The sequence below is a fragment of the Panthera onca genome, chromosome D4, assembly GCF_046562875.1.
Source record: "Panthera onca isolate mPanOnc1 chromosome D4, mPanOnc1 haplotype 2, whole genome shotgun sequence".
Lineage (NCBI taxonomy): Eukaryota > Metazoa > Chordata > Mammalia > Carnivora > Felidae > Panthera > Panthera onca.
The window spans coordinates 81,980,896-82,007,106 of NC_138351.1; the positions used below are offsets into that span (position 1 = coordinate 81,980,896).

Here is a 26,211-nt window from a genome sequence, read left to right on the forward strand (position 1 = left end):
CTCTACTCAAGCATCTCTGGGGAACCTGAGGGAGTCTGATCACCGTACCCTGACCGGTTCCATTCGAATCCGGCTTGACCTTTAAGACTGGGGGCGGGACCTGTCGCTTCCGCGAGATTTTCGTGGGGTGGGGGCGGGGCTTGTCCCCTCAGCTACGAACTTCGAGGATGCGGAGGGGAGGGTGCTTATTCAATAGCATCCCCTCCTTTGTAGCCCACTATCTGGCAGGAACATTTAGTGTTCAGAACTATCCCACGGGGGTAGGTATTATTGCCCCCCCATGATGAAGAAATGGAAGCTCAGAGAAATAACTTTATCAGGGTCATGCGGCTAGTGAGGGATGGAGCTTAAATTACAAAGCCTTAACTTTTAACCATTACTCTGTGCCTTCCCTCAGCAAACAGTTGTCATTTCAGTAGCCGTTGTCTAGTTACAAAGTGTTTCTGCAGCCCTTACCTCATTCGATCGTCCTGGTAACCCTGACAAATAGTATTGTCATTTACATTTTACCTAGGAGATTGAGGTCCAGGGAGTGTGATCTATCTGAGGTCACATATCTAGGAAGTGCTAGAACCAGGACTCTTTCCCAGGTCTTCTCTAAGTTTGGTGCCTTTTTTCCTTTCACCGCACTCTACTGCATTTTCCAGAATCTTGGAGAGCTTTTTAGTTCGAAAGAATGAAAACCTGAACTGACCCTTCATTTTGCAGTTGGCGAAACACAATCTAGGTAGGAGAAGTGGTTTGGTACAAGTCACATGTCACTGGAGAGCTGCCACAAATGCTTTTTGTAATACAGGTGGTTATGAATCTAAAGAGGATTGTTGGCAGGGAGTGATGAGAGGAATATTGGGATCTGTACCTTCTAGCTCTTAGGCAAAAGTTGTTTCTCTACCTGTTAAAGTGTGTCATCCTCCTTTGGTTACATCAGGGACATGATTCTATACTATAGTCATGATGCTGTGAATAGTCAGATACTATGTAGTCAGTTGCTGCAAATACCTGTATGTGGCACTGAATTTAGAGAGCATACCCTACTATCTCTATGTGAAAAATCTGGGAGACTAAGAGATGATTGAAGCACTGTTGGGAAGTAGAGCCCAGGACCTTCAATCTGAGGCTTAGAGTCCAGATCTTGCACTGTAATTGTGACCTTGGGCAAGGACTTAATCTTTCTGGACTTTCATTCATGTATGTATTCATCACTCATATTCAGTGTCTTCTGTATTCAGGGACTGTGCTATGCTGGAGGTACAGCAGTGAACAAGAGAACCAGAGATCAGTCTTTGTGGTGGTTATAGTCTCAGGGAGGGATGTAGGCAGTGATCAAATAACTACACAGCTAATAACTATTAGCTGATACTGTTTAAGTGCTATGAAAAAAGTATAGGGTGTTGATGAAAGTGGGCTACAGGACATTTGACCGAGTTGGACTGGAGGAGACAGCCAAGAAAGGCATCCTCTGAGAAAGTGATGCTTAAGCTGAAATCTGAAAGAAAAATGAGAGATGGTTCATTAAAGAGGTGGGGGAAGATCATTCCAAGCAGATTCAACTTCAGCATTATGTTTGAAGACCCAGGAGCAGGAGGAATGAATATTCAAGGAAATGAAAAATCATTTTGCTTATTTGTAAAATGTGGGTGGTAATTATGAATTTGGTTATGAGATAATACATGTGAAAGTACTTTATATACAATGAGGACCCACATCCGTGTTTATAAAAATGTACATATTATAAGCTAATATACAGCTGGATTGTGAGAAGTTGCTGGGACAATGGATAAGCTAGGGCTTTGTGTCCCTCATCTAGTTCTTTACAAAATTAAAATGCACCTTCTATAGAAAACACAAAGTCAAGTTTTGAGAACCTTAACTTTGGAAAAACAGTATGTGCCTCAAATAGATTTAAAATATACTCCCAACAGTTTTAATAATAACGTCAATAATTGCTGAGTGTTTCATATATGTAATAGTATACAGTACACTGGATAAGAGCACAGACTCTGGAGCTAGATTGCCTGAAATCTAATCTTGGGCAAGTTATCTGTGCCTTTGTTTCTTCATCCATAGAATGGGTATACTAATAGTCCTTTTTTCATAGTGATATCATGAGGCTCAAATGAGTTAATGTATGCAATACAGCGTTTAGAATAGTTTCTGGCACATAGTTGTAACTCTGTAAATGTTAGCAATTGTTTCATTATTATTGTTACAATTATCTTTTTGAAGGCTCAGTAATATCACGGCAGTAAAAATGGGGTGGAAACTGTAGCTCAGAGAGGCTAAATGATCTATGCAAGGTCACACAGCTCCTAAGTGTGGGATTCCATTTCAAGGCTGTGTCCAAAGCCCAAATACTTTCTCACATTTTTTTCTGAGTTTAGGTTAATTTTGTCGGATAATACCTGGGCTCCTGTGACAGTTCCTTTCCTTGACTAACTCTTCTGTGCTGAACTGTTAATATGCATGTCCTTAAGGTAAAGGGCCCAAGGGACTGCCTTTATTGAACCTCTACTTTGAAATTTCCTGACTTCTGTGCAATTAAAATCTACGCCTAAAACATTTCAGCAATGTGGTTTATTTATAGAGTTGTCTTCCGGTTCACATGTACTGGGTCTGCTTTTGGGTGCTGCGCTTTCTGTCAAAGGTTGTTTATTTCTAACCCATTTTGATTTCCTGTTGCTTTGTGGATTGGTATTATGACCTGCAACAGGAACACCAGGAAACCTGTCTTAAATGGAGCAGCCAGATTGAAACCCTGTAGATTAAAAAAACAACAACAACAAAACGCATTATTATACAGCCATATTTGGATATAAGTGTGGGTAAGGCATTGGCTATATTAGAAAAACCTAGATATAGAAACCTCACTTAGAGCCAAATTTTGTGAACAGTTTTGGCAAAATAGGGCAGAGCCAATAGTTCCGTGCCCTTGGACAGCAATGGTCTCTTTGAGCATCAGTTTCTACATCTGTAAAATGGAGATTATTATACTTTCTCTGTGGCATTATTGGGAGGATTAGACATGGTAAAGCAAGCAGCCCAGGCCTGACTTCAATTAATAGTAGCTATTGAAAATAATTAAAGAAGAGGAAAGATACTTTTTAAAATCTAGATTTGCTTTTACTGATTTCATGTAGTCAATCACAGACATCTAGCATCCCTTGCTATTAAAAATTCCAGCAGGAGAGAAAAAAAAAAAAAACACCTCCATCAGGAGAAATTATTTGCCTTTGATTTACTCGCTTTTCTTTTAAGAAATAATAATAATGGTAGCTAGCATTTATTAAGTAGGTACTATATCCCGGCCACTGTGCTAGGTGTTTTACATGCATTTACTATCTCATTTTAAGATCAGGATTATTTTTCTCATTTTGCAGATGAAGAAAGTGATGCCCAGATAGGTGCAGTGAATTGCCCGAAGTTGGAATTTACATCCAGATCTGACTGGCTAGACTATCTTATACTATCTTAGACTATCATTGGTAAAGACACGCGGGATTCTTTATTGTGTCTGACCGTTGTGTAGAAGTCTTTTTGAAAGGAAAGGTGATAGCTGTCAACAGATACTCTTTGGGGGGCGGGGGGCTCCTGCTATTAGCTGGGCACTGTGCCAATTATCTTACCTGCGTAAACTCATTTATTCTTCCCGAGCCTAAGAAATAACTATAATTATCCCCATTTCACAGTTGAGGAAATGAAGGTGCAGAGGTGTTCAGGGGCATTTAGTCAGTGGTGGAGCTGGGATTAGATTCCAGGTCTTCCTGACTGCAAAGTGCATGCTTTTATTCAGTTCTGCTGCATTAACATTTAAGGATGGGATTTTTTTTTTTTTTTTTCTAATGAGGTATAGGACTGATTTTCAAAGATAGTAACTTCCAGGTATTTGATGCTAATTGCTCTTGGTTTTAACTGAGTGATAGCCAGATTCCTGGCAGAAGCTGGCTGTAGACTCCCGCATCTTTTCATGGTCAGAGACCTTAGAAGTATAATGTATAACTTGTGTTAACACAGAGGAGGGTGGCATTTTCCAGAGCTTTAGTTCTGTAACATGGAAGACCTCAAACCTCAACCGTGCTTCAGACTCACATTAAAGTAAAGTGCATTCTAATTGGTAATCAGCGCATAAGGAACCAAAGAAAATTTTAATTAAATGCTGTCGTGTGAATTTTCCAGTCATTTTATGCCTGTTGAAATGAGTTTTTTAAATTTAGTTTAAAGTCCTCTTCCAGTGCTCTGCCCTCCCTTTTTAGAGTATAACTTTATCAAGATTTTTTTGCCTTTTCTCATGTAAGGGTTTAATTAGCATCATTAAAGATTTCAGCTGCTGCACATTTACTTAACTCTGTGTTTCCTGTGTACTATAAGGGGCATTTGGTACAGTGGAAAGAGCCTGGCGATTTGGAGTCCTACAGACTGTGGGCAAGTTACTTAAATCTCTGTGAGCTTCAGTATCTTTCTGTAATATGGGGCTAATCATATTTCCTTGTATGGCTGTTGGGAGGAGGTAATATATTTAAATTGCTTAGCATATAGCTTAGTTTGCAGTTGTTGCTTGATAATTGGTACAAATTATTTTCTGAAGTTGTAATACTATCTGTTTTCCTTTTTTTTTTTTTTTTGGTTTTAGTCTTTATAGTGAATGTTCACAAGGATTGTCTTCCGGCATGGCCTTGGGATTAAGATGCTTCCGCTTGGTCCACCCTGTCTTTTGTAACTCCTTTGCAGCCTTGACCAGACCTGTTTCAGAAGTGACGCTGAAGACAGTGAGTGGCAGACAAAATGACCATGGACAATACATGGCCTCACCAGCTGTACCAATCCGTTATTTCGCTACCAAGAAAGCCAAAGGTAGAGATATATGACCTCTTCGCCCTTTTCTTGCATTTAGCCCTTGAACTATTGTAGCTGGAAGGGATCTCAGAGATGTACTGAATTTCTCCCCTTGAGGAAGAACGTGGAGATGGTGTCTCAGATAGTTCAGTTCATCAGCTTAAATACCACAGTGACAGAGACAGTGTTAGAACCAAGGGTCTCTTTGCTCATTACCGTGTGGCCTCCCGTGTTACCATTGCTCAGAATATACCTCATTTCCTTCTTTTAGTTTTAGTTTTGGAATTAGAGATGTAAGTGCCAAGCCAACCAGAATATTTGTGGCAGAGATCAACATATTTTCTCCTTATAACAAGCAAGACCTCTGTTGGAAGTGAAATTAAAACCAGAAGTTTGTTGGGTGAGGAGGTATTAGAGCCATGGATTTAGATGGATGATCTTAATGGTTTGTGTCATCCAAGAATGAGACTTTGATATGCCGCAGGTCTCAGCTTAAATGTCGCTTCCTCAGGGAAGTCCTCTCTGACCCCTTAGACTGGGTCAGGTCCCTTGCTACGTGCACTCTTGTGCACTGTTATTTTACCTTTGACATCCTTAGCACAGCACCCGTTAATTAATCAATTAATTGTGAGATTAATTATTGTTTGTTCTGTGTCTTCTATGCTGGACCCTATGAGAATAGGGTCCGTGCCTTATTTAGTACCTAACAGGTCCTGACACATAGTATGTATCAAAAAATGTTGTTGAATGAATAAGGAGTGCAGAAAGCACTCCTCAGCACACCTCAAAGCACACGTGCTATTTGCAGTGGTGGGTCAGGGAGTCCATTCCCAAGGATGGTGTTGGAAACATGCTGCTGAATATTTTTTCCGCTGACTTTCCTTTTATGGTTTCATATGAACCCTCCCTTTGCTATTAATAGGAAAATTAACAAATTGCTGTAAGAGCATTAATAGTTAGAAGATTTATATTGTTACTAGTGATAATGGTAACAACTTTTCATCTGTATGTTGCACTGATTTTTTTTAAATTTCACAAATTCACGTATTTAATAATTTGACCTTTATAATTATCTATTGAAAGAATTATTATTATCTAGTGAAGACATTTTTATAATTATCTGGTGAAGCCCAAATCTCACCATTTGCAAACGAGGAAACCGAGGTACCTATGTACGATGTTTGTCCATGGTCACATCTAGATAGTGGCAGAACTGGGAATGGGGGGGGGCCTCCTGATGCACACATTAGCTATAGCGTGTAAGCAGCTTTTCATATTTACTTGGCTGCTCAGTTTTTAGCTCTTCTGCCTCTTTAAAAAGTCGGTTGTTTCACTTTTTCTTTGAAATTTGTTGGATTCCTTCTGTATTAGGAATGAGAGTCGTTTGTTGATTGTGCTATAGCTGTCTGCTTTGCCTTTTACTTAATGGTGTCTTTTGTTGACCATAAGTTTTAATGTGGTCCTATTTTTTTCGTCCTTTCCTTTATCATTTGTACTTTTTGTGTCTTCTGTAACAAATCCTTACCTACCCAGAGTCATATTCTTCTATATTTTCTTCTAAATATTTTAAAGTTTTTTACTTTTCGTGGGTTTTGAGTCCATATGGAATTTATTTTTGAAGGTGTTGTGAGGCTGGGAATCTAGTTTTAAGTTTCTTTTTTGAAATGGGTCATATGTTGTGTCAACATCACTTATTGATTAGCCCCTTCTTTACTCCCAGATTTGTAATGCCTCCTCTGTTGCATGTCAAGTTTTTTGTTGATTTTAGTTGATTTTGTTGAATCACTTATCTCTTCCTCTTCTAAATTTCTTGCTACCTGAATCACTGTCAGAAAGCCTTGGACCTAGTGGTAAAAATCTTTCCCCTTACTACACACTTTTCTGGTCTTTCACTCGTGTATGTGAAATTTATAATCATATTGTTAGTTTTTCTCCATAAAGATTTTATACATTTCTTTGATCAGCTTTATTTCTGGGTATTGTCGTTTTGGTCACATACATATTTTTTATTAAATAAATTTTGGGGTTATAACATATATGCAGAATAGTACATACATTCATTGTAAGTGGTTACAGTTCAGAGAATTCTCACAAAGTGAACACAGCCTTGTACCCATCACCCACATCAAGATATAGAACATCACTCGTACTCTGGAAGCTTCCTGCCCGTCCCTTTCAGTTGTCACCCTTTGAAAGATAACCCATTTTGGGACTTTAGCACTATAGATTGGGTTTTCTCTTTTTGAGCTCACTGTAGCTTCTTTTGTGCCTGGCTTCCTCCGGTAACAATCTGTTTGTGAGATTTGTCTATGTTGTTGCATGTAGTAGTTGTCTCTGCGTTTTTATTTATGGTATCCTAGTGAATGCTTATACCACAACTTGTGTATGCTTGTCCAGTTGATGGGCATTTGGGCTGCTTCCAGTTTTGAACTGGAAGTAAATAATGCTACTGTGAATGTGCATGTACATGGATTTTGGTGCCCATATATATATACCTTCCTGTTGGTGTACATATACCAAGAGGTGGGATGGTCGAGTCTTTCGAGGATGTGCATATTCCCTTTCAGTACATACAGTTTTCCAGAATGGTTGTGCCAGTTTACACTCCTACCAAAGAGGTTTTAGCTTTCTCTTTGTTCCACGTACTCACGAGTGCTCAGTACACTGTCTTTTCATTTCTAGCCATTCTGATGGGTGTGTGGTTTTATCTCATTGTGGTTTTAATTTGTCATTTCTTGATGGGTGATGATGGCGAGCACCTTTACATCTGTTTTTTGGCTCTTTGTATATCCTCTTTCCAGTCTTTTGCCCATTAAAAAAAAGTCAATTGGTAGGAGTTTCAGTATATTCTAAAGATAAGACTTATGTCATATGTACGTATTGCTGATGTGCTTGCCATTTCAGTCTGTTAGTGGTGTTTTGTTTCAAGTTTTTATTTAAATTCGAGTTACTTAACATATAGTGTAATGTTGGTGTCAGGAGTAGAATTCAGTGATTCATCACTTACATTTAATTGTGTCTTTTGATGAATAGAAGTTCTTAATTTTAAGGTAGTCAATTTATTAATCTTTTCCTTTATGGATAATGCTTTTTTTTTTTTTTTTTTCAGTTTAAGAAAAATGACCCTACCTTAAGGTCATGAGTGGATCTATTGTGTTATTTTATGGAAGATTTGTTTTTTTAAATTCATATCTTTTTTAAAGATCATTCGTGCTGTTTGGTTGCTGGTGAATAGGAACACTTTTGGTTATTATACACCGATGTGATATCTTGCAACTTTGAACTCTTTTATTAGATCTATTATTTGTATATTCTTTTGAATTTTCCAGGTAATTGTGATACCCGTAAATGATGGTAGCCCTGTTTTTCCCTTTCTAATCCATATACCTTTTCTTCCTCCCCTCTCTTCCTTTCTTCCTCCCTCCCTTCTCTCTTTCTAACTGCATTGGCTAGGAACTCTAATATAATTTGAATAAACGTGACTGATGATAGTAGGCATCCTTGTTATATTTCTGACTTGTTAAGGAACACTTCTCATATGTTAACATCAAGAATTATGTTTGCTTTATTTTTCAGTTGTCTCTCTTTTAAGCAAATATCTTCTGTCCCTATTTTGTTAAGAATTTTTGTTTTGAATGGGTGTTAAGTTTTTATCAAATGCTCTTAGTGCATTTATTGAGACGATCGTCTTTTTTTTTTTTTTTACTTTTTTAATCTATTAATGGGGTGACTCAACATCAGTAGCTTTTTCTGATGTTAAACCACTTTTGCATTTTTGGTATGAGCCCTGCTTTCTCCTTTTGATATGTAATTTGTATGTACACTGCTTGATGCATAATTTCTATGTATGTTGTTGGATTTGGTTTGCTAATATTAATTTAGGATTTTTGAGTCTATACCTTTATGTGAGGCTAGCCTTAATGTAAGTCTCTGATATTGATGGGTATAACTTTCTAGCATTTCCTTGTCCGGTTTTGGTATCAAGACTATATTAGTCTCATGATGTGAGCTGGGAGTTCATCTTTGTCTTTCTGTCTCTCTCTCAGTGGGATGGTCTGTGTAAGACCAGGATTAATCAGTTCCTTACATGATTGTTAGAACATGCCTATGAAATCACCTGAACCTGGTATTGTGTGTGGGCAGGCTTTAAATCATAGATTCAGTTTCTTTAATGATTATGATGCTATTTAGATGTTCTCTTTTTTCTTCAGTTAATTTTAGTAAATTATGTATTTTTAGGAAATTTTTTATTATTTCTACTTTTTCAAAGTTGTTGGCATAAAGTTGTCCATAATAGTCTGTCAAAATTATTAAAATCTCTAATGTTTTGGTAACTGTCTTCTCCTTTTCTTTCTTAATATTAATTGATTTGTCTACTTCCTTTTTTTCCTCAGTTATTCTTGAAAGAAGTGTTTTGGTTTCATAAGCCTTTTAAGAAAGAGATTTTAATTTTGTTGATTTGTCATTTTTGGTTTTATTGATTTCTGCCCTTTACTGTTTATTTTCTCCCCTGTCTTTCTTTTTCTATCCTTTGAACTGGAGAGTTCATTAATTTTCAACCTTTGTTCTTTTCCTATAAGTGTATAAAGCTATAAACTTCTATGTAAATATGTCAGGTGGCTCAAAGAAGTTTTAGATATACAGTATTATTATTATTTTAAAACACTTAAAATTTTCATTATGTGTTTTCCATTAGTTCATGACTTATTTTGAAGTGTTTAAAAATTTTCAAACATGTTTTTTGGAGAGTTAGCTTGATCCCACTGTGATCAGAGACTATGTCCTATATGATGAAGATTCTTTGATATTTATTGAGATTTGTTTTGAGGGATAGAACAAGGTCATTTTGTATACAAGTCCAAATATGCTTGAGAAGAATGTGTATTCTCTTACTGCTGGATGCAAGATTGTGTATATGACCATTAGATTGAGTTGGCTAATTGTATTGATCAAATTTTCTATTTTGTTTTATTTGCTCAATTTATCAGTTATGAAGGAAGGTATTTTGAATGTCTTTGTATGATCGTAGATTCATCAGTTTCTCCTTTTAATTCCATTGATCTTGACGCTACATTATGTGGTGTATTTAAGCTCAGAAGGGGAGTATCTTTCTGGTGAATTGTTTCTATTGTCATTATGAAGTGGCCTTCATTTTTTCTAAAAATGCATTTTGTCTTAAAATCTATTTTTAGATGTTGATATAGCTATCAGCCTTCTTTTGTTTAATATTTTCCAGGGTTATTTTTCCATTCATGTACATTAAACTTTCTGTAATCTTATGTTTTTGTAAAACCTCTTACGTGTTGTATATGACTAGATTTAAAAATATCTTACTGAGAATCTGTAACTTTTGTTTTTGAAATAGATGGAGTTTTTTAATGTTTATTTATTTTCGATAGAGAGAGAGAAAGCACGTACAAGGTGGGGAGGAGCAGAGAGAGAAGAGGGAGAGAGAGAATCCCAAGCAGGCTCCACACTCAGTGAGAAGCCTGACATGGGAGCTCGATCTCATGACTGTGAGATCGTGACTTGAGCTGAAATCAGGAGTTGGATGCTTAACTGACTGAGCCACTCAGGCATCCTGAGAGTCTCCAACTTTTAAGTCAAATTCTTGGTCTGTGTATATTTATTGTGATTACTGAGTATTTGTATATCTACCATTTTATTTTTTACTTTATCATAGTTTTCTTTGTTTTTCTCCTCCTTTCTGTTGAATTAGCCAAATTTTTTTTTATTTCTGTTTTCTCATCTCTGCTAATTTGGAAGTTATACATTTTATTTCTTATTGTTTTGGTAGTTACCCTTAATTTCTTTTTTTTTTAACTTTTTATAGAAATTAAAAGGCACCTATAGAAAAGTGCAGTTATCATAAGAAACAGCTTGGTCATTTTCACAAACTGAAAACACTTGTGTAATCAGCACCTAGATCAAAAACCAGAAATTCCCAGCATGTCAGAAGTCCCCTTTATGCTCCCTTCTAGTAATTTACCTCCTACTCCTTGTAGGTAACTATATCCTGACTTCTTTTTTTTTTTTTATTTTTTTAATTTTTTTTAATGTTTATTTTTGAGAGAGAGACAGAGTGTGAGTGGGGGAGGAGCAGAGAGAGAAGGAGACACAGAATCCAAAGCAGGCTCCAGGCTCCGAGCTGTCAGTACAGAGCCCGAAGTGGGGCTCGAACACACAGACTGCCAGATCATGACCTGAGCCGAAATTGGACACTTACCGACTGAGCGCCCCTGTATTCTGACTTCTAATGGCAGGATTATGTTTGTCTCTATATTCTTATATCTGGCTTCTGTGCTGCACACTCTGTATTCTAGTGTCTAGCCTCTTTGCTCAACGTTATGATTGTGAGATTTATTCTGTGTAGTTGTAGATCTTTCTTTCTCATGACTGTATACTATTTTATTCATATTATCTATCCTCATATTGATGGGCATAACTTAATTTTTTTCTTTTTGTTTTGAGAGAGAGAGAGAGTGTGAGCAGGGGTAGGGCAGAGAGAGAGAGAGAGAGAGAGAGGAAGACACAGAATCCGAAGTAGGCTCCAGGCTCTGAGCTGTCAGCACAGAGCCTGACTCGGGGCTCAAACTTAGGAACTATGAGATCATGCCTTGAGCCAAAATCAGACCCTTAACAGACTGAGCCACCCAGGCTCCCACTTAAAAATTTTAACATACATTCTTAGTTTAGAAAATCTAAAATTGAAGATACTGTTTCCATCATTTATAGCTCCTGTTGTGGCTCTTGGAAAGTATACTGTTACTGTAAATTTTGATCCTTTTTAGATAATTTTTCTTTTATCTTGGGCTCTTTTCAAGATCTCTTTGTCCTTAATTTTCTGCGTTCACAGGATGTCTAGGTATGAATTTACTTTTAGTATCCTGTTTGGAACTTGTGTTTCTGAATCTGAAGATTGTCATCTTTCATTAGTTCCAAAAATAGTAAGCCATTATTCTGTTAACTTAAGGGCAATAAGGTTTCAAGAACGGTGGTGACACAAGCCAATAAATATTTTTTTAAAAATCACTCTGCTGCTTACTGGTTGGTACTTTGGGGAACACATTTAAATGACTTGTGCTATAGATTTCTCATCTCATCTCATCTCCCTCTACAATGGGAACAGTAATAATATCTGTTCTTCCTACTTCCAAGAGCTGCTTTGATTATCTAATAGAAGAATGTACTTTAAATTGCATTGCAAATTATAATATGCTATACAAATACCACAGGAGTTAGCTCTCTGTAGATGTTTAATAAAATTTGTTGTGAATGAATCTCAATAAATACTTGAATTGTTAGCAAATAAGTGTAGGATAGTAGTAGTACTTAATATTTTTATTCTTTTTTTCCCTTGACCCACCTCCCACGAAGAAATGCAGGAATATTTGTATACTTGTGGGAGTGATCTATATACATAGAACGTAAATGAAAAATCACCATGGTGGCTTAGGCATAAAATAGAATTTTATTCAGCTCCCATTGCTGTTGATTTTTCTGAAATATGAGTCATTATTATCACCACTGGTGGTATTTAATGTCTGTAACTGCTGTTGTTCCTTTTGTCTCTACCAGCTATCAGATACTTTGCATATCCTTGTCTTAGCATTCGTTTTAAAATGAATTAATGTATTTCCTGTGTCTCCAATTAGATTGTATAGAGACAATCTAATGGAAAGTTTGTAGGTTAAAATTAGGCAGATCTGAGACCAAATCTTGGCTATACTATTTCATGATCTGGTGACATTAGGCAAGTCACTTTACCTTTCTCATCTTCTGTTTATTTTTCTAAAAAATAAGGAATTAATTTATTTATGGAGTGCATGCCATGTGGATAGTGCTCTTATAGGTGTTTGAATTACTTAATTTGTATCGTAGCAACCTGGCAGTATAGATATTATCCCTGTTTTATAGGGAAGGAACCTGATACTCAGAAGAGCAGAGTAATTGCTCAAAGTCATAAAACTCGTATGCGTGATAGCCAGGATTTTCACCTGGGGTGTTTCATTATAAAGCCTGTACCTTCACTAGTACCTCAGAAAATGATTAGCATTTTCTGGGAATCCAGTGGGTAATAAACGTAGGCTATTTTGTAGGACACTGATGATGTACAGTTTTTTAGCACTTGGCATTTTTCCCTGCATTTCGTAGGCACTCCTTCCCTAATTGTTTATTGTCTCTGTTTCTGCTGCTGTTCTTGTATTCACTGATTGTTGACTTTCTAGCCAAAGGGAAAGGACAGTTCCAAACCAGAGTGAGTCTTAATGCTGCCTTGGTTGAGGATATAATCAGCTTGGAAGAGGTGGATGAAGAAATGAAGTCTGTGATAGAAGCGCTCAAAGATAATTTCAATAAGACTGTCAATATAAGGACCTCACCAGGTTAGTGACTGAACCAATGTTTTGGAGAAGGGCATAGTGGAAAGATCATGGCTTTGGCAGGGCTGGGTTTCAGTCCTAGCTTTGTTACTTACTAACTGGTGACCATGGGCAGTTAACTTTACTTTTCTGGTCCTCAGTTTCCTTGTCTGATTCCCACCTTATAGCTTTGGGGTGAGTGTTAAAGTCAGTGAGGTGACACATGTAATGGTTCGAGCACAGTGCCTGGCTCGTAGTTAATACTACGTTTATTTGTCCATTCAACGATGAACTAAGTATTGTGCTGGTCCACAAGTGGTGAACAAAAGTAGGCATGGTCTTTGCTCCCATGGAATTGCACTCTCAAAAAATGGGATTTTTATTATGATTGTACTATATAAGCACTTCTAGGTATTTGGTCTTACAGTAACTGACATTTTTGGTCTGATTTTGCCAATTTGTCCTATTTGGCCATTCTTGTCCCTTACTGGGAACCAAGTGGCTGCAGACCTATCCATCTGAGGCATTTCTGTACCTCTGAGCTTGACCAGGAAGATTCCGTTTGGGTTAATAACTTCCTGAAAGTGGCTTTTCTAAGTGGGAAATGTCAGAACTGTCTAAGAGAACTGTTTGCAGATGTGATGGAAGAAGTGAGTTGTCAGCTAATGGTGCAGGCAGGCAGGAAAAATCCAATTGCTGTTAAATTGGCCTTTTGGAAATTGTCATCATCCTAGAGTCAAGCCTGGGACCCCCTCTGAAGGTATCTATAGGAGCTTGGGCTGCTCCCACTCACATCTTGGCTGGGATAGTTCCTAAGGAAACTAGGAAATACTTCATGAACTTGTTCTTAAGAAAACCAAATGGAAAATATACAGCTCCATTTATAAACACCAGCAGAAACATACTGAGTTTAGAGACGAGATCCTGTGTGAAATCAGAAGACCATTCCGTCATTTGTCAACCTTTGGACTGGGGCATTTCTGCCTTTGCTGACAGTAGAGCGTGCCATTCAATCTCTCCCAACTGTTTATTTTAAACTTGCTTATTATTTTAGGTATGAAACTGATAAAGTGCTTTGTCTCCCCTGTGCTTTCTGGCCTGTTAACATTCTGCAGCCGAAACCAGAGAGCAGTTTGAGAGGAGCTCAGGGAGAAATGTGATACTTAAAATTAGCCAGCAAGCTCCACTCTTGTTGAACTTAAAAAGATGATGGGCCTGGAAAGGGGTTGGGAGTGTAATTTGTTAAATGTTAACCTCTGTGAAAATGAGGGGCAGGAATGAGGCTGAGGGAGATTCTCGCTGGGGACAGATTGAGGGAAAAGGATTTGATGCATTATGTCGATATGGATTTAGGGAATGGGAACCACCACAATTGCATACTGAAAAGCCCATGTTGCGACTTCTGTGGCAAAGGATCTTATGGCAAATCAGGAAGGCTGAGTTAAGATCCATTTTCAAAAGGCCTCCCGTTGGTATTTCCTTTTTGCCTCCTTCTCTTCAGGGTTATGTTTGTGTAACGTTCTCTCTAGAACTTGGGGCCATGAAGAGACTGGGTGAAACTGAACTTAGCCAGTCTTTTCTGTGCCATATTCTTCCATATCCTCTTTCACTACTATCTAAGCCAGCAGGCACTTTTCCTTTCACACCTCTGTCTGTCTACCAGTAATTTCTATCTCCAAGGTAGTTGATTGCTTTTTTTAAAAATTATTTTTGTAATATGAAATTCATTGTCAGATTGGTTTCCATACAACACCCAGTGCTCATCCCAACAGGTGCCCTCCTCAATGCCCATCACCCCCCCCTCCCTCCCACTCCCCACCAACCCTCAGTTTGTTCTCAGTTTTTAAGAGTTTCTTATGGTTTGGCTCCCTCCCTCTCTTAACTTTTTTTTTTTTCCTTCCCCTCCCCCATGGTCTTCTGTTGATTGCTTTTAATAGTTGTCTAAGATACAAATTTATCCATGTATTTGTTCTTGCCCTCTTCCATTCATCCATCCATCCATCTGTACACTGATGTATTCACCAAAACATTATTGAGCACTTATTCCGTGCTGATTGAGTAGGTGCTGTAGATACAGAGAGAAAGGACGTTGTTCCCAGCTTCCAAGAGCCTGGAGCCTAATGTGAAGAGATCAACAAGTAAACCAACATGGATAAAACCAGATAGCAAAGCACAGTGGTGAAGAACTTGGCTGTAGAGTTGTCCAGACCTGGGTTTGAATTTAGGCTCCATTATTAAGAACTGTTGTGACCTTGGGCAAGTTACTGTCTGGTCCTCCGTTTCCTCATCTGTAAAATAGTGGAACTATCTCATAGAGTTGTGATAACGAAAGCAAAAGAAATTATAGAGAGCATTTAGCATGGTGTCTTGTGCATAGGAAGTGTTCAGCAAATCTGGTTATCATCATTATAGAAGGGTGCATGGGGTCCTAGGGAGCTCATAAGGGGGTTTGTTATCCAGCCTAGAAGGTCAGATAAGATTTCTGAGATTGGAGGCTATTATAGCTGAGTGTTAAAGAAATGAGCTGGAGTTATCTGAGCAGAGAAGGACATTCTCAATGGAAAGAACAATATATGCTCAGAATCCTGAGGCAAGAAAGAGCAGACTGTATTAGAGAAATTGTAAGTAGTTTAGCTTGGTTAAAATACAGGAGAAAGTCAAGAAGTAGTAACGGTTAACATTTACTGGGCACTCGTATATGCCAGTTGCAAGTGCCTTCCAGAGACTTTCATAACAACCCGATGAGGTAGGTACAATTTGTATGCCCCATTTACAGAGATCAGGAAACAGGTGTCTAAAGGTTTAGGGGATTTGCCTAGGGTCACATAATCAGGAGGGGGCAGAGCTGGTATTTGAACCCAGGTCATTGGTCTTCAGAATTGTGGAGATTTTTACCATTATACCTCCTGGACTTTTCCAGATTGAAGCCAGTGTTGTCAACAACCTCCTCTCCTGTGATGACATTGAATCTGGTTGAATACTTCACATCAGATCTTGGGGTCTTAATAAAGTACTGCACTGCATTATTCTTACAATGGTATGCTGGGACAATTCCCAGTTTGCCTAAGAGGACCCCTCCCCCACTTTTTCTTTGTGTCTCAGAATGAGCCATTTATGATTGGCCACCCTGGTTGACGGTAGGGAAGTCCTAGTTCTGACAACACTTCAGAGCCCTTTCTGGCATGTGACACTGCTGCTCCTGTGACAGCCCCTTGAACAGTCTTGCCACATTGATGAGGGATCACTGAATATTAGTTGAATCTGAATTAGGTAGGGACTTAGATGTGGGGCTGTTAAGGTCTATCTGAGTTCTAAGACTCTGTGACTTTTCTTTTAGGATCCCTTGATCATATCACTGTGGTAACTGCTGATGGGAAGCTTGCTTTAAACCAGATTGGCCAGATCTCCATGAAGTCTCCACAGCTGATTTTGGTGAATATGGCCAGCTTCCCAGAGGTAAGGTGGCTTTTGCCAAAGGGACCTCTTCGTGATCTCTTTTGGAATGGAGGAGGCTAGGTCAAGTCAGGAAGAAGTAGTCCCTCCAGCTTGGGATGGAACAAGAGAGAAGGCACAATAAAGGGAACTTAATGATAAGGAAAAACTCTCTTCTTGTTTCAAAATTCCTTTTTTGTTAAACTCAAGCACTAAAAGGCCAGGCAAGTAACTTGAATACTGAAACTGGCTCCATCTAAGGAACATAATAGTGGCGATACAGTGATTGGCGCTAAGCCAAATGGAAGGGGCTGGGGTAAGCGGGAGAGCCTGCACCCGGTCTGAAGGGAGCAGCCTCTGCCCAGCTCCTGCTGATCATTGCCAGGCAGAAGTTAAACCTGGTAATCAGTGTTATCAGACGCTAAGGTTTTTATTTCTAGAATAAGCCAGTAACTCACATTTTTATATAAGATCTTTCCTAAATGTTGGTAACAAATTCACTTTTTTTTTTTTTTAAAGACTGTGAGACAAAGTGTATTAATGGGCCAGATTTGGGCTATGGGCCCCCAGTTTGTGACCTTTGCATTAGTATTGGGAGCAGACCTTCAGGAATTCATATTCCTTTCAAACTGGTCCATTGCAGAATTGGACAGAGCACAGAGCCTCCAGGGCTGGAAGGTGGATTGCATTAGATCATCACAGCCTTGAGGCTATGATTTTAAGTCTAGTTGAGGAAGACAAATGGGCTTTTCCTTATTGTTCCAGTGGATTGGGAATTGACCTGGACTGGGAGTCCTGGGGAACCTGGGACCCGGTCCCATCTCTACTGTTTGACCTCCATTTTATCATCTGTTAACATGGGGTAGAGGAATCTGAAGTCTCTTCCTGTTCCGATGGTCTCTATCAATACTTCTCTCCCAAAGACCAAAGTGGAACCTGTTGGATTTGACAAACTGGGTTAGAGACATGAGGAGGGAAATCCCTTGCTGTGAACAAACTGTTTCAAATCAGAAGGCTGCTGTAGCTAATGTGCCAGGCACACTTGTGTGGGGCTGTTCTGTTTTCCATACTGCAGCCAGAGTGGACTTTTAAAAATATGTATTGGATTATATCATTCCCATGCTTTAAATTTATCAGTGGCTCCGTAGTCTTTTGGAAAAAAGTTATTTTGGCCTAGAAGGCTTTGCCTTATGGGGGCACCTGGGTGGCTCGGTCGGTTAAGTGTCCAACTTCAGCTCAGGTCATGATCTCACAGTCCGTGAGTTCAAGCCCCACGTCAGGCTCTGGGCTGACAGCTCAGAGCCTGGAACGTGCTTCGGATTCTGTGTCTTCCTCTCTCTCTGCCCCTACCCCGCTCGTGCTCTGTCTCTCTTTCTCTCTCTCAAAAATAAATAACATTAAAAAAAAAAAAAAAGGCTTTGCCTTCTGATATGGCCCTAGTCTGCCTCTAATCTCTGCAGTCTAATGCCACTGTCATCCCTGTACACCGGTCTAGGCACACTGGCCTTTCAGTTCCTCAAATGCGCCATACCTTTGCATCCCCAGGAGTTACGCATATGCTGTTGCCTTTGCTTGGAACACTCTTGCATGTCTAATTGTTACTCCTACTTTGGATCATAGCCTAAATGTCACTTTTTCAGGGACACCTTCCCTAATCTGCTCAATCTCAATTATTCATCCACACTGGCCTCTCTTACATAGCACGTTCTTTTTCTTCATCACACTTCTCATTAACAGTTACACATTTATTTCCATCTTTATTTTCCATCTCCTTTCCATTAGATTGTAAGCTTGGAAGGTAGAAATTGTATCTAACTTGTTCCTTGCGTCCAGCACCCCTCACGCTGCCTGGCACACGGAAGCACTCAGTAGATTTTCCTCAAGTGGATGAATACTTGTTGTTAGATTGATGGAAGGAAGGCACTCTTTCCTGGTGTCACTGAGAAGCAGAGAAATGGATGAAAAGAGAATTGTCAACTCTTTCCCATGCTGGCTCCCTCTAAATGGCTGAGGCCTTCTGCCTTGTTCATCTGATCCCATAGGCACCGTGGGCCAATTTAGGGAATAGCCTCCTAATTACACAGCTTGAAGACCTCATCAGGCAGATTGCTTTTCAGAGCCAGCCACTTCTGTTATTAAATAGCAAATGGCATTCACAGAAGAAGCACCTGATTGGCCACCAGAGCATCTTATGAGGCAGGAGGAGGTATTAACAGCTTAATTTTTTCTTAGGAAGTTGGAGTATATCTTCATTTTTTTACCAAAGTATCTCTGCCATCTTCCTAAGTTGAAATTCTGTGAGTTTTGAAAAGAAAAATCTTCATAATCATCTCAGTAGAGAGGTTCTTTGCAAGGACAGAGTGAGGAAGTGTGACTTACATTGTCTTTTGAATTCCTTTATCTCATCTGGTGCATATATTAAACAAATAGCTCTAACTAAACATTTCCTTCCTCTAGTTTAGAAACTGTCCATAGACTACCCAGGTTCATAGCTTCAAAATGCTGAGCTAATCCCCTCTGTGTTTATGTAATTCCTTTATGTCTCACATGCGGTTGGCTTTCTTTCCAAACCTGAGCATTTCTGTGTCGTGGCGTAGTGACACGATGCAGATTTACATGCATAATCTTTTCAAACGCACTGCAGACAGAACACTGTGTTGCATTTGTTTAACACGTGTCCTGCTTGATGAATGATACACACAGTTGCTGCCTTCCATAAACTTGCCTGCAGCTAGAGTTAATGATGGGAAAGAAAAGAAGGGAGTAAAAAACCACAGCTTGATTTGAACAAGGCAAATGAAAAAAAAAAAAAAATTCCACAGCCTCCACGATTGCTCTTGTGGAAGGAAGAAAGCTAATGTGTACTGCGTGTCTGCTGTGTTGCCAGGCTTTGCTTTCTCATATTTTGTTTAGTGATCAACACAGGTACTTTCTAAAATGAAGCAGTATTTATTCCATTTTATAGATGAGGCTCAGAGAAGTAAAATATCTTCCCCAGGTTCACACTGTTATGATAGAGTCAAGATTTGAGCACAGGTCTGACACTAAAGCCTGTGCTTTTGCCATTCCTGCATTAATTCAACAAACTAGGAAACAAAAATAAAACCCCCCACAAATATTTACTGAGTTTCTGTGAGTTATTAGGTTCTCTTTGAGGTGTTGGGAATTTGTCGATGATTAAGACAGACAGGGTTCCTGCCTTCATAGACCTTACATTCTAGGGACTCATTGGGATATAAAGAAAATGGAGGGCCACTAATTAAAATGGCCCCAGCAAAGTTGACTTGAACCCAGATTGTCAAAGTGCTTGTTCGCCTGTCCAAGAAAATTTTGTCATTTTTATCCTTTAACATAGATTAGCTTAAGAATCACAATAGCAGACATTGCTAATTGGTTATGGCACTCTTTCTTGCCTGACCCTAGATGGAGTCTATGAGCTTTCTTGACACAGTACTCCAAGCAGCTCCAACTAGTTGGTCAGTGTTGCTGTTTGAGAATAGCCTATTTGTCCTGAGGTGCTGATTAGCATCCCTTCAGTAAGGGGATACAGCCTGAGATGGAAATGCAATAGAAATACGTGCCTTTTTGTCTGAACAATGAGTTTCAGAAGTCGTTTTGGGAAAATAACTGTAATTCCCTGAGTTTCTGTATCCTACCATATCAAATGAAAATATACATGTTGAGAATATTTTAGAAGAACTGACCTAGAAGCCAGTTCATTAATCCACTCATTCAACATGCATTTACTGAGCACTTTCCATGTACCCAGCACTGTAATTCTACTGGAAGGATATACATATTGAGGGATAGTTCTGCCCAGCTTGGAAGCCGCAGTGGGTGTTCCCATGCCTCTGGGGGAAAGTTGTCTGGAAAGACTGGGGCAGACGGTGAAGGGAGTTGGTGGCGGTGAGATGCTACAGTTGAGTTCTCTGTCATTCAGAAGCTTCAGGAGAGGAGGATTTAGAGACTTGAGATCAGGCCACTTCTTCAAAGTGGAGGTTCTCCCTTTATTGCTAACTTTAGAAATGATTCATTTTATTAAGGAAAATGGCAGCCCTCTTGGCGGAGGAAAATTTCATTTCTTTATCCATCTCTTTTACGTACCTTCACCATTCCCTTTATATACCAGACCAATTCCACATTATTTTTGTCTATTTTAAAAAAGTTAAATTCCACATGCTATGATTACTGAATACATTGGAAGGAAATACAAGGTAACGTCATTGGATAGAGGGTTGAGGCACCTGAGATCTCCTCCCGACTCTGCCGGTAACCAGAAGTATGGTGGGCAAGATCCTCATTCCACCGCCCTTGGCTCTCAGGGAAGACCGGATATGTGTGTAGGGTCCCTGTGTACATAGGAAGGGACTGAACTACATTACGTCAGAGATCCCCGCTAGCTCCAACAGTCTGTGGTGGTCAGGAGTACCGTTTGAAGAATTTACTGTTTGAAGCAATGGTCACACTGTGTTCCATTCTGTGACAGCCTCCCAAAGGGATGATTCTTCTGCATGTGGACTTGCAGTTTGTCTTTTTTGACCTTATGGCAGTACCTTAGGTCCTTGTAGAATTAAGGTCATGTCAAGATGAAATGGATAAGCTTTTTAGGCACTCCCTCAAAAACCAAAACAAAACAGGAGTGCAACAAACCCCATTCATTAAACCACAAAGTCTAGGGAGGAACTCAGGGCCAACAATTGTCCCTGTGAATCCAAGTGAAGTACACCAGCTGTGGCCAAACCTAAAAGTCTTTGAAAATGTCGGAGGCCTTCTTTTCTTGAATTCCACATTGCCGTGCCAATGAAAAGTGTCTTCCATCCACACTGCTTTATCTTGTCCTTTAGAATTTCGTGGCAGGTATAGTTACATTGCTTGAGGTGAAGTGAAGCACGTTGGGAAATCCATATACCTTGTGCCGCCTGGCACAGTAGAGAGCAAGGCTGTATCAGAGAAGACCCTGAAGGATGTCACACGGGACAACAGTGCGTCAGCTGACTGATGACATCAGCTCAGCCTTGTTTGCAGGATTTGCGCATTCTTACCTTTATAGAATAAGTTTAGATGATAACACCCCTTGCCTGGGTGTTACTGTGTGCCAGGCACAGAACAAGATGCATCGTTCGTGTTACCTCATTTACTCCTCCGGGAGATACAGGTACCGTGTGCTCTCAGATTACAACGTGGAGACCTCAGGTCGAGATTGTTGCCCAGGGTCACATGGTTGGCAGAGCAAGGATTTGGGCTGAGATCTTTCTGGCTCCAAAGCCCAGGCTTTTGACTGGTGTACCATACTGCCTTTCCTGGAGCACAGACCAGCAGACACTCACTGCTCAAGCCAAAACACGAGTGAGGTCGGTGTGAGTGTAGATGCGAAGGAGTTAAATTTATTTACTCATTCCAAATCGGCACTGGTATATTTTGAGTGTAAAATGTCAACTGGAATTTTTAATGTATAAAATCTTTCATCTGTCCTTACACCAATCTTTGTACAGACCAGCCCCCCTCCCTTGAGGATTTATTGTGGTTTTGATCTGTGTTGCCTCAAACCGTTGAAATCTTTTCAAAGAAGTAGAGCTGTTTTCTTTTTATTTTTTCCTCCTCTTTGCTTTTCTTCCCTCCCGCAGTACACTGGTACCAGGAGTGGACGTAGTTTGCTATTCAGCTTGATCAAAGCACTCTACACCAATGTAACTTCCTGATCTTACTGGTAACAGAACTAAATGTTTCCATGTTCTGCCAAGATGGGTTGCCAGTTATCGACAGAGGGCTTGCATCTGGTAATAATTATTTACTAATTCTGTTTACCTTTTGATCTGGTTTTCAGTGTACAGCTGCAGCTATCAAGGCTATAAGAGAAAGTGGAATGAATCTGAACCCAGAAGTGGAAGGGACGCTAATTCGGGTGCCCATTCCCAAGTAAGTTTGGTTAAAATTCACATCATCTGATGCAGTGGGGCAGTTGTCCTCGGAAGGAAACCAACAGGCCAAGATACTGTTAGCCCCGTAGCATATTTTTTTTTTTTTAATTTTTTTTTTTTAACGTTTATTTATTTTTGAGACAGAGAGAGACAGAGCATGAATGGGGGAGGGTCAGAGAGAGAGGGAGACACAGAATCCGAAACAGGCTCCAGGCTCTGAGCAGTCAGCACAGAGCCTGACGTGGGGCTTGAACTCACGGACCACGAGATCACGACCTGAGCCGAAGTCGGACGCTTAACCGACTGAGCCACCCAGGCGCCCCAGGCCCGTAGCATATTTTACCTGTACTCTTACCCTGGCAAACTCCAGCATCCTTTGGGATCCTTTTTACCGATTCAGAAATATTTCCTGCATGCCTACTACATGCTAGGGGCTGAAGATGCAGCAGTGAACCTGGCAAAGTCCTTGTCTCCGTTCCAGGCTGGGAACATTCCAGGCTGGGAAGGTGGGACACATAAATAGTAAAGTCATCCCAGATAGTGAAATGCTGTGGGGAAAGTAATGGCGGTGGGACCCCATAGAGCGACTTGATGAAGGTGATGGTAGAGGGACAACTTAGCCTGGGAGAGCTCCTTAAGGAGGTAACGTTTTTGCTGAACTGAATGGGGAGGAAGAGCCAGGCCGGGGGAGGGGCTTTCCAGGCAGACTGAGCAGCCAGCACAAAAGACCTCGACACTCGTGTCCATTGAAGAGTTATTTTTTACATTAGTCCTTGCTTGTTGAAAAATTTAGGCATTAGAACAGAATATTGTTGATTATATAAATAGAACTTAGGGTTTTGAATGAACAAAAATGTATGTTTATTTTTAAATTAAAAAAGAAATAACAAGACTTTGGCATGTTTGAGAGGCAGAAAGCCAGTGTGCCTGAAAGTCAAGGAGGGAGGGAGAGGGAATGGAAGGTAGGCTTCTCAGGCCATGGTAAGGAGTTTGGGCTTTACTCTAATTGGAATGGGAAGCCACTAGAGGGGCTTAAGCAGAGAAATCTGATCCAATGTTGACTTTTTGGGGGTCTTTTTGGCTGCTGATTAACAAATGGAACATAGGGGGGCAGAGTAGACACAAAGAATAGTCAGGAGGCAACTGTGAGGGTCCAGGTGAGTTCGAAATCTTTGCAGATTCCAGAGCAGGCACGGTAGTTTCTCCTATAATCTCATTTCTTACTTATCTGTAAGTCCTTCTTCCTACGTGATGCCTCTTGGACAGCAGGTCCCAAGTGAGTGTTGAATTAATTCATTTAGTCATTCAACAAATATTTATTAAACACTAACTGCATGTCAGGCACTTTCCTGGTGGTTGAGATACAGCAGTAAACAAAATAAACAAGAAGAAGCTGCTGTCCTCCTGGGCTTACCTTATAGTCGAGTAGGTACAGTAAACAGAAAGGCTGACAAACCCATGATGTAATATCAAGTGAGGATGAGGACTATGAAAAAGAATAGCAGGGTAAGGGGATAGAGGATTGAGGTTTTTATTGTAGATAGGAAGGTTCAGAAGGAAGTGACGTTTGAGCAGAGACCTAGGTGAAGTGAATGAATGAAGCCTCCAAGTAACTAGAAGGGAAATAGCGTCTTTTTGTGCCACACATCACGTTGTATTTCTTCACATATATTGCCTCACTTCTCACACAGTCCTGTGAAGTACGTTTATTCTGGGTATGGAAATTTAGGCTCAGAGAGGTAAAGTAATATGTCTGAGATCACTCAGCTTATGCTAAAGCTGGGACCCAAGCCTAGCCTTAATTGATTCTAAAGCCTCATGATGTGCTTTAAGAACCAATAAGCACAATAAGCTTATTGTAGCAATAAGAACCAATCCCGACACTGAGAGTCCAGGAACTTTCCCCACTGAACTTTTTTTCTGCTTTAGGACCAGAAAATGGCTGTTTTATTTCATTGTGTTCTCGTATTCTGTAAGTCAGAATTAACACTGTGCTTTGAAATCATGTGAATCGGGAGCAATATGACCTAGTGTTTAAGAACCAAGTAGACCTGGGTTCAAGTCCAGAACCTGTTTGCTTGGTTAGTTCATTAATTTTGCTCAGCCAGTTTTTACAAACGTAAAGGCTCTGTGCTGGAGGCTAGGGATGTACAAACCTGGTGTTTGTCTTCATGGAGCTCACAGGCTGTGGCCAGGCCCCTTCTTTATATCATCTGCAGCTTATCCATGGAATATACTATTACCCACAGTTTATGGATGAAAAATTGAAATTCAAAGAAATTAAGGGACTTGCCAAGATCATATGGTCAGTAAGTGGCAGTCAGGATTCGAATCCTATTTCTCTGTTACTAGAGTACGTGCTCTTTATCCTGCACTGTCTTTATAGGTGGGTTATTCTGGAAAGTGCTATGTGTACTCATGGACAGCAGATGTAAGTAAGACTTGCAAGTGGAATAGATAACAGTCAGCAGGTTTATTTTTTAGTTCTTTTAAAAAATTTTTTTTAATGTTTATTTTTGAGACCGAAAAAGAGACAGAGTGCAAGCAGGGGAGGGGCAGAGAGAGAGGGAGACACAGAATCTAAGGCTCCAGGGTCTGGGCTCTGGGCACAGAGCCCCACATGGGGCTTGAACCCACAAACCACGAGATCATGACCTGAGCTGAAGTCGGACGCTTAGCCGACTGAGCCACCCAGGTGCCCCTATTTTTTAGTTCTTGTTCTTTTGTCTGCAAAATCTTGGAAAAGCCACGTAACCTCCATAAGCCTCAGTTTCCTCATATACCAGATGAAGAGATTGTTCCCATTGGCCTGCCAGGTCCCTCTGAACTTTAAAATTCTGTGATACTGTGAATTTCTGCTGCTGAATGCTCATTGCTCACTTAGATTCTCCTTGGAGTGGCCTGGTTGTGTATCATATTCTTCTTTCAAAGACCTAGTTTACATAATGTGTACCTCTGCAGCCCCTCAGGAGTTAACGGTTGCCCTTGTGCATTGTATGTAAGTTTGAAGGATCAGTGAGTTTTACTTAAATTTCCAAAGACTTGGGGATCTGTTACATTATATTTTACATTATTTTACGTTGGTTAATGGGAGTAATCTAAGAGAAAGTTGACGGACCAAAACCGTCTGCTCCTGCAAACCTCATTTTTTATACACTTACTTCCCTTTGACAAGGTGGTAAGGTCATGAGGCCCCTTACTGAATTATACGTTTGGTAGTTTTCCAGATAAAAAATGAATGATCTGTTCTTCATTATGGAGCCTGTGTCACATGAGAGGATAAAGGTTGATTTAGACGTGAAGAGGACCAAGGTTTTTATTTGGTTTTGGCAGTGACTTCCACATGACTGTGGGCACGTCACCCTAGCAGCTTGCTGCCTGCTAGTTCCTTACTTGGAAAATAAGTGAAATAATACATAATGATAGGTAGAGATTTGGTGGGATTAGTAGAGAAAATAGATTAGGTCGTATGATCTCCTTAGAGGAAAGAAACTATGTAAATATAAGATACTGATATTATTTCAGTAAACTTAATTTTCTAGATATATATAATTCTAGTTGAGAAGGGAAGAAATGAGGAAGGGAACTAATATATTGAGTACCTACTATGTCCCAGGGCCTGTTAGGTGCTTGACATAGATGGAGAAAGTGGGAGAGTCTGCTTTTTAAGT

General features: G+C 39.8%; 1 protein-coding gene across 11 annotated transcripts in view; it reads left to right on the plus strand.

Moving 5' to 3' along the window:
• Nucleotides 1-26,211, plus strand: part of MRRF (mitochondrial ribosome recycling factor) — a 59,779-nt gene that overhangs the window by 275 nt on the left and 33,293 nt on the right. For 6 of the 11 annotated variants that reach the window (XM_060608776.3, XM_060608774.3, XM_060608775.3 and 3 more), the window contains exons 2-5: nt 4,628-4,848; nt 13,059-13,214; nt 16,528-16,646; nt 22,447-22,538. In XM_060608776.3, coding sequence (XP_060464759.1) covers nt 4,628-4,848; nt 13,059-13,214; nt 16,528-16,646; nt 22,447-22,538 — 588 coding nt within the window. Of the gene's footprint in view, nt 1-138; nt 261-657; nt 728-3,477; nt 3,547-4,627; nt 4,849-13,058; nt 13,215-16,527; nt 16,647-22,446; nt 22,539-26,211 lie in introns of those variants that run through there. The other 5 variants (XM_060608782.3, XM_078436520.2, XM_060608785.3 and 2 more) reach the window with 5 other exon arrangements.